General features: G+C 59.8%; 1 protein-coding gene across 3 annotated transcripts in view; it reads left to right on the forward strand.

Moving 5' to 3' along the window:
- Positions 1-6,166, forward strand: part of WNT6 (Wnt family member 6) — a 12,631-nt gene extending 6,465 nt beyond the window's left edge. Inside the window, exons 2-4 of one of the 3 annotated variants that reach the window (XM_005415789.2) lie at positions 1,887-2,107; positions 4,908-5,209; positions 5,487-6,166. In XM_005415789.2, coding sequence (XP_005415846.1) covers positions 1,887-2,107; positions 4,908-5,209; positions 5,487-5,948 — 985 coding nt within the window. In that variant the 3' untranslated portion in view covers positions 5,949-6,166. Of the gene's footprint in view, positions 1-323; positions 2,108-4,907; positions 5,210-5,486 lie in introns of those variants that run through there. The other 2 variants (XM_031058851.1, XM_031058845.1) reach the window with 2 other exon arrangements.
- The last annotated feature ends 2,682 nt before the right edge of the window (positions 6,167-8,848 follow it).

Here is an 8,848-nt window from a genome sequence, read left to right on the forward strand (position 1 = left end):
AAACCTCCGCCATCCTGTTGGGGCCACAAAGGACAGCAAGCTTGGAGACCAACATGGAGGCTTGGATCCCTCCGTGGTCATCACGGGATGGGTCTGGACAGATTTTCTGGTCACCTTCCACGTGGGCCTCAGTTTCCCCATCTATGGAGGACCTGTGCCAGGCAAGCTCTGGGATGATTCCCTAGTTGCAGAGGTCCATGTGAATCATGCAGCAAAGGGAAACAGCTGCCGGGAGTAAAGGGAGATGGGTTCTCCCCAGCAGGAGTGTGGGCTTGCCTCAGTTTCCCTGCTGGGAGTTCCCTTTCCAGGCTGTTTAACCTTTAAACCTCCAGCCAAAGCATAAGGGCTCATTTTCCAGGCTGTGTGAGAGGGCACATCCTCTCCAAGCCCAGCTGGGGTCTGGTAGGCAGGAGATCCAGGCAGCTGGGGAGCTGACATGAACCAGGGGGATCCTGGCAGGGCTTTGAGCTTCAGACAAGGGGCTTGGAGGGGGTTTGCACAGGGGACAGGATTGCAAGCAGAGTACTGCAGCCTGGTGTCCCAAACACAGCCCCCCAGCTGCATGAGAGTGAAAAGGAAACCCAGAACCCAGTTAAACACTGAGATTCAGCTTGTGATTTTTGAGCCCCTGGGGCTTGGCCAGACTATAAAGCTCTGGGTTTGGAAGCTGTGCAGCTGATGCTCTCCAGTGAGTGGGGCTCAAGGCAGCATGGGCCGCCCAAGCACTGCTCCCCAGGGAATCCCAGGGAATGTAACCTCCCAGTCATCAGGCATATCCTGATCCTGGGGTATGCTGGGTCCAGCCCTGAGCTTCTGTGGGCATCCATGGCCGTGAAAATGATGATGTTGAGCAGGATGAGCTCTGAGCCCACAGGAGCAGCGCTGGAGGCGGGGGTGGGCTGATTTTAGGGTGTGCTGAATTGGTGTGGCCCGTGGCTCCGGAGTTGCCCGTGGCAGAGCTGGAGCGCGGCCTGGGCCAGCGCGAGGCAGGGCGCTGGAGGCCGTGCAGCTGCACCATGGAGGGCACTCCAGGCAAAATGTGTGGGGAAAGTACAGGAGTTTCTGTAGCCCATGGCACACCGGGGAGCACAGCAGTGCGCTCAAACTTTGCCTTCAGGGCCAGGAGTCAGGCACCTCATGCCAGCTGTGCTGGCAAGGAGGAGCTGCCTCTGACGTGGGCCCAGCCAAGACTTGCCCTCCCTCGCTGGCATTGGCAAAGCTGGCAATGCCACCTGCATCCCTCCCTTGCACTCCCGCAGCCGCCTGCGGCTCCGTTCCCTGGAGTCAGTGCCTGGATTTGGGGAGGTGAGTACAGGATCCTGGCCAGCAGCCGAGGGCCTTTATCAGAGGCAAGGTCACTCTTCTAGTCTCCCACGGGGTGAAGCAACAAGAACCCTTGGAGAGGGGGAGACACACCAAGATTGCTGGCTGGGCTCCTTGTTGTGTCCACAGCTTGGGAGATGCAGCTGCATCGGGCCTCAGTCGCATGGCAATGCCAGGGCTGGGTTAGGTCAGTGCCAGCCCCAAAGAGCAGATGCTGAGTAGCACAATATTTCTGCCATCTCCCTTGGGGACACCACCATCACCCCCATGGATGTCCCCAAGGATGTAGAGTGGTTAAAGCCTGTCCCACGGTAGGAGAACACCTCAATTCCCCAGTGGATGGACAGGGCAAGGTATTGCCTGGGTGAGCCACCCATACCTATTGTCCTAGCCCCACTGCATGTGTCTCTCTGTCCCCTTGTCACCCGGGCTCAGCATGGAGCTGGCACTGCCCCGCAGCCTTGCTCCATCCCTGGGGGTAGGTCTGCCCATGTGCCACCCACACCCTGGTCTCTGCTGGGCTTGGGTGCTGGTTTTGCTCTGCTCGCTGTCCCCTCCTGCAGGGCAGTGGGGAGCCCCCTGGTCATGGACCCCAACAGCATCTGCCGCAAGACGAAGCGGCTGGCGGGGAAGCAGGCAGAGCTGTGCCAGCTGGAGCCAGAGATCGTGCAGGAGGTGGCCAAGGGCACCAAGCTGGGCGTCCGGGAGTGCCAGTACCAATTCCGCTTCCGCCGCTGGAACTGCACCAGCCACAGCAAGTACTTCGGCAAGATCCTGCAGCAGGGTAAGGCCAGTGCTTCCTCAGCTTCCCATTTCCCAGAAAGACCCCAGCCTGGGGAAGCACCTCCCCGGGGCTCCTGGATGGCGTGCAAAGCTGTGTGTGTGTGTGTGTGTGTGTGTGTGTGTGTGTGTGTAAGGGGTTGCTCAGTGCTCCCCGGTGCAGTCACACCGAGATTTTACTGCCGGGACATGTCTCCCTGTGTTGTAATGAAGCAATTACCAATGCTCCCAGACAGTGCGGGCCTTCATGAAGCCCAAGAATGCACCCTCATCTGGCAGTGATTTACTGCTCCCCCGGGACCCCAGGGTGTGCTGTGGGAAGGGGCCCGGCTGGGAGGCAGTGTGCAGCCCTTGGGAGCCGCCCCTCACCCCGTGGGTGCCCTTCACATCTCTCCTGCTGGCCCTGCAGGGAGCAGAGGAGAGGAGTGTTTGTCTCCTGTCCCTGTCCCTGGATGGCACCCTGGTGTCACGCTGAGGAACAGGGCTGGGTGGCAGGAAGGCATGTGCAGGTCTCAGACAGTGGGTACAGCAGTCCAAGCCAGGCCCAGCTGCAGCAAGATCAGAGCAGGGGCAGAGCAGGAGGGCACCCATGAGTGTGTAAGGGATGGGAAAGCCCTGCCATGCTCCTCAGGGAGAGTAGCTAGGAGTGGATGGTGCTCCAAGCCAGAGGGGTTGCTTGAAACACCTTGGGCTGGTAGGATCACTTAATGTGAAGTGAGTTTAGCCCTGCCCCTCTTCCCATGTTGGTCCCTGTGCTATGGCAGATGAAGATGCTGGAGCAAGCCCCAGTCTCCTCAGCCATCACACCTGTTGGTGCGTGGTGATTCCAAGGCAAGGTGGATATGTCCATGGGCCATGCAGGGGGTGAAGGTGGCATCCCTGGGGGGATTGGAGAGGGCGGGGTGCCCTGGGCACCCAACTGACTGCAGGTGCTGGCGGGGGTCGGAGCTGGCCCATGGGAGGGGGATAGGCTCATTTAAAAAGGTGATTTGCGGATGTGGGTTCCCCCCAACACAGGGAGGTGTATTCAGCCAAGAGGCAGAGAGTCAAGGTGCATGGGGGACTCTCCTGCCTCTGGAGTTACCTATTGTCACCATAAACTGGCAGTGAGGCAGGTGGGACCTGTGCCAGGCAGGGATCTGCTCTGGAAGTGGGGTGGTGCCAGAATGCAGGGCCAGGCCAGGTGGGCAGTGAAAGGTACTGGCAGATGAGCTGCTGGGTACCCAGGAACAGCTCGTGTTGGAGCAGGCACAGGCACATCGAGCATGGGGATGCTGAAGGAGCCGCCACATTGGTCCAGCCTCACTGCTGGGGTGCTGGAGATGAGCAATGTCGTAGGGACAGTGGTGAGTTTGGTGAGTGGCAGGTGAGTCCCTGGCACTCTGAGGACATGGGGCAACCCAGCTAGAGGTGTGGAGTTCCTCAGAGCAACAAGATGGGTGTCAGAAGCCCTCAGAGGCGCCAGCGGGCACCAGTTTCCCTGTAAGCCTGGAGGGACTGCACGAAGTATCTCAGCATTTTTGGGGTTCCCAGCTCCATCAGATAAACACCTTCTATCCAATATCCTTTTCTATCCAAGGATGCTGCAAATCTCTCATTCCTGGCCATGGCCTCCCTGGCACAGTCATGGCTGTCCCCTCTTCCCTTGCTGCCACCTGTGCCAGGTGTGGCATGCCAGGGCAGGCTGGCTTGGGGGCAGCCACGTGTCGTGCTGAGGGTTCTGCCAGCCCCAGGTGGGAGCAGGCGGGTGGTCGGGTGGCTTGCGGGGGCGGGAGGGCCCGGGGAGGGGGTGGTACCCCCTTGGTGGCCCTGCCAGAAAGGCACCGGTGTGCCCAGCTCCTGCTAACACCAGAGGGATGCAGGTGCTGCGTGGGCTTTTGGAGGAGCCGCTCATGGAGTTCCAGCTATCCCTCTTCCTGCAGCCTCCCCACGTCAGAAGATGGAGGGATGGGACACCCCCCCAAAACCCACCTTCCCCTCCCTGCCCAGGAATCCCCTGCCAGCCACCCCCTGGGCCAGCCCTGCCCTGGCATTCAGGCGGGCAGGAGCGGGGCTGGCACGGCGCAGGGGGCGCGGGAGCCCCCCGAGCAGGGCGCCGCACCCCTGCCGCCAGAATCCCCCGCTGGCTGCGGCTGCGAGCGGCAGGTCCGGGCAGGGGAAAGATGCTTGGAATTCGTGTCCCGGAGCAGAGAGAGACAGGAGCAAATACTACTAATAAATAATCCTGCAGGGTGGAGGCTGTGCCGGTGGAGAGAGGGGGGTGGGCAGCTCCCCATGGCAAAGAGGGTAGTGGGGGGAGAGCAGGCAGCACAGCTTCATCACCGCCGCCCTGCAGAGGGTGAGTGGCACCCTCGGTATCCCTCGCAGTGTGCCCTTCCAGGTGCCAGTTTGGAGCTGGGGTTGGCATTTCTACTGCTTGGAGGGATATTGCAGGGTAGTGTGAGGAAGCTGTGGGTACCACCTGGTCACCTGGGACCACCCTCTGCTCTCTGAGTTTCCCTCTTTCCTACGGGGCAGCAACCAGACTTGCAAAAGGAGGTGGGAGATTTGTTGCCTCTCCACAGCTGAGTGCAGGAACACTGGCAGGGCCTGACCATCCCCCAGAGTCTTCAAATCTGCTTGCAAGAGGCATCTCGTGCTCCAGGCAGCCAGTTCCAGGGTGGGTGCATCGCCCAGAGAACAGCACCGAACACACATGAAGAGGGAGAACGGGGAAGCCCCTGGGATATGAGCCAGGGGTGGAGCTTTGCTTGCTGGAGCTGACCCCACATCCCGGCCCTGTCTGTTCTCCTGTTCTCCTGCAGATATCCGTGAAACAGCCTTCGTGTACGCCATCACGGCGGCTGGAGTGAGCCACGCCATCACGCAGGCCTGCAGCATGGGCGAGCTGCTGCAGTGTGGCTGTGAGCTGACACGGAGCCGGGCGCCCCCCTCGCCCACGGCGGGGCCGGGCACAGAGGGCACTGCCTGGGAGTGGGGGGGCTGTGGGGATGATGTGCAGTTTGGCTACGAGAAATCCCAGCAGTTCATGGATGCCAAGAACAAAAAAGGCAAAAATGACATCCGAGCTCTTATTGACCTGCACAACAATGAAGCCGGGCGCTTGGTAAGGCTCCTGCACTCCCTGTCCCCTGCAGCCCTTGTGCCCCTGCCCAGCCCTCCACCTTCAGTGCCCCCAAGCCGTGTACCTGCACCAGCTTTGGCTGAAGTATGACCCAACATCTTTCGGGTATCCTTTGCAGGTGCTTTGGAAACCCCCGGGCCACTCTCCACCCCCACCCCTCCCCTGGGCCAGGGCAGCACCACGGGGGCAGGGTTTTGGCTGGGGGTGCTGGGCAGCGAGAGAGGGCCCCGGGGGCTGAGCATGGCTGTCTCTTCCTCAGGCGGTGCGCAGCTACATGAGGACAGAGTGCAAATGCCACGGGCTCTCGGGCTCCTGCACGCTGCGGACCTGCTGGAGGAAGATGCCCCATTTCCGCGAGGTGGGCGATCGCCTGCTCGAGCGCTTCAACGGGGCTTTCAAGGTGATGGGAGGCAACGACGGCAAAACCCTCATCCCTGTGGGCGACAACATCAAGCCTCCCGATAAACAGGACCTCATCTACTCGGCCGACTCGCCTGATTTCTGCTCGGCTAACCGTAAGACGGGCTCGCTGGGCACCAGGGGCCGTGTCTGCAACAGCACGGCCATGGACACGAGCGGCTGCGACCTGCTGTGCTGCGGGAGAGGGCACCGGGACGAGACGGTGGTGCTGGAGGAGAACTGCCTTTGCCGCTTCCACTGGTGCTGCGTGGTGCAGTGCCGCAAGTGCTCCGTCCGCCAGGAGCTCAGCCTCTGCATCTGACAGCCTGGGGTCAGGCCAGGACAATTTGGGAGGCCACCTCCAGGCTCACAGGGCCCCCATGGGACAGAGACAGGTGGAGCCGGTGGCAGGGTCAGCGTGGGTGAGCTCAGCTCTGCGCTCTGGGGAGTCCTGGCTTCCCCGGAGGGCAGCACGGGGCTGCCTGGCACCCCCACGGTCCCCGTGGCACAGAGCTTCCATAATAAAGCTATTTAAAGCCATATGCCACAGAGCTTCCTGGGGAGGGCTGAGAAGCGCTGACCACTGTACTGGAATAGGATTAGCCAGAGAGCTGCCTTACCCCAGCTCTGAGTCCCAGTCAGTCACACTCCTGCCAGCCCCTAGCCCTGCTGGGAGCTATGGTGAAGTCCAGCTCATTTTTTATCTACCCTCTGTTTTTCTCTGTGGCTGTCAAGCCTTGAGATGTGTGTGGATGAGGGCGAATACTCTCCTGCCCTGCTCTGCTGCTTCCAGTGTGTGAGTGCTCTCCTCCCATCACCCACGGCTGTCATTGCTTGGGGTGCCAGTTTGTGTCCTGCCACCTTCTGACCTGGGATGTTTGCAGCCCATGGTGCCTCCACTCATGCCTCATGCTGAAGGTACATCTAGCTGCTCTAACACTGTGCTGTTGTGCTCTGATTTTCTCGAGGGGACCCTGTATTCTTTTCACCCCAGCCATGTCACCGCAGTCCCCGCTGCAGAGCCTGGCACACAGAAGTCCTGGACAGCGCTGACACTGTTGGCTTGGTGGCATGCAAGGCATTCACTTGGCATGCCATGGGCCACGCGCAACCTCACCTGGGTGGCAGGGTGCCAAGCATGTATGTCTTTATAACCTGATCAGCCTGTGCCCCTCATGGACAAACACAGGGTGAGGAGCAGCCTGCCTGGCTGCCCAGCAAGGCAAGCTGCCAAGCCTCTGTTCCAGGGGCTCCAGGAATCTCTGAGGGGGTCCCTCCCATGCTGCAGGGAGCCCACAGGAACTGGTTTCTCCAGGGTTACCCAGCACAGGGGCTTAGGTAACTGCAGAGTGGAATGTGTGTGTGCAGTGCCTGCTCAGCTGGCAATGCCCACTGGGCTGAGGACCCCCAGAGGGACGTCAGCAGGGTGAGAGCCTGGGCAGAGAGGCCCACACTCCTGTGCTTGCCCTCCACCTTGCAGCAGTGCTGGACACCGGGGGCTTTCCTGTACGCCCCTCTTCAGGAGAGCTCTAAGCTGAGGTGGCTGAAGTGGCAATGCCCCATGTGCTGGGTACTGCCAGGCAGGGTAAGCAGAGCTCACAGTGCTGGGCACACTGCAAGGCAAGGGAGGCTGCATGGGGCGCTGGAGATGCCCCCCAGTGTGTCCTTCCTCGCCTGCCCCACCCCAGGCAGCCAGCAGGGAAGGGCAGCAGAAGCAGGGTGCTGGTGAACCATTAACTTAGCCCAGCAATCATTAGGGAGGAAGTCTCTAAATCTGTTAGCTGCAGCTTTGCAGCTGGAAATTCCCTTCTGACTTGGCCACAGCGGCGCTGGGAGAAGGGAGGCACACAGGGCTCCCAGGAACTCCTGTCTCTATGCCCACCCACAGGAACACATGGGTGGGTGTGAGCAGGGTAGGGTGGGTGCTGGTGAAGGTACCTGTACATGCAAGCAGCTTGGTGTGTGTGCATGCACAGGTAGCATGTTTGTGCTTGTTCATATGTGTGCATGTGAGCTTGTATAGCCCATCACTGTGTGTGTCAGCCCCTCGTGGGTGTGTAAATAGGTTGGCCTGTGTGTTTTCCTGCATCTCTATGAATACACAGCAAATCACCAGTGTATGACACAGTGATACTGTCCCCACGTGTGCCTGTGTGAGAGTATATTTGTGTCATATTATGTATCCTCTGGTGTGTCTGGGACAGGGAGGACGTGTGTGGGTGCAAAATGGTCCTCCAGGAAGGGAGCTGGAGAGTTGCAGGAGCTGCGTGCTGGAAGATGTGCAGAACTGTCCCGTAGGCTCTGCAGGTCCCTCTGAATTGGATGCACTTGAGCACACCCTATGGACCCATGGCCTGGACTGCCTGTCAGGAGAGGTCATTTCAGGCAGGTCCTGTGAAACTTTAGGTCATCCCTGCTGTGCTCTGGAACCATAGCTGAGACCACCTGCAGAGGGATTCTGAAACTCTCTGTGAGATGTTCAGAGTCTGGGCTCCAGCCTCCAGGAGGTTCCTTCTCTGGATGCTGTCCCAGCTCCCCCACAATGGGCTGCTTTCATGCTCTGGGCTGCATGGACATGGCTCTGGAGATGTGGCAATGGATAAACCCCTGAGAAGACATTTAGTAGTTTTGAGTAAGGTATCTGACCTGTGTCCTTTCTGCCATCGCCTCAAGTCACAGCTCCTGAAGGAGGGAGATCACAGAAGCCAAAAATGTGCAGGGGAAGCACACGGTCTGTGCTTGTGGGGTAACTCCTCTGCACATCCACGAGTTACCTCTGCACTGTGTCTGTGAGCTTCTCATGGGTATGCAAACCAGTTGGGCTGTGTGTCTTGTTCTCTGTCCAGCTGGGGAAGAGGGACAGCTCTTGTGGGGGCTGACAGCTCCTTACCACAGCTCCCTACTGCTCCTGATCTGGCAAAGCCAAATCCATTCCTTTGATAGCCAGGAGAAGCCCTGACACAGGCAAATGCTGCCAGTAGCGTGTCAGGGTCTGGACTGGCCCAGTGGTCTGGAGAGGGCTGAACAGCCAGCAGAGCCTCCTAGAAATCTCCCAATTCTCCAGACCTCCACAGCTCCCCAAGAGCTCCCCATCCAATAGGACCTTACCCCAGACTCCTAACACACCCCAGCAGTCCCTCAGGGCAGTTACTCCCCACGTCCCCAGAAGTGCCCCAGGAGTCCCCCAGATTCCTAGAAGTCCAGCAGCCCTCCAGGTCCCCC

This window comes from Geospiza fortis, unplaced genomic scaffold (assembly GCF_000277835.1).
Source record: "Geospiza fortis unplaced genomic scaffold, GeoFor_1.0 scaffold112, whole genome shotgun sequence".
Taxonomy (NCBI): domain Eukaryota; kingdom Metazoa; phylum Chordata; class Aves; order Passeriformes; family Thraupidae; genus Geospiza; species Geospiza fortis.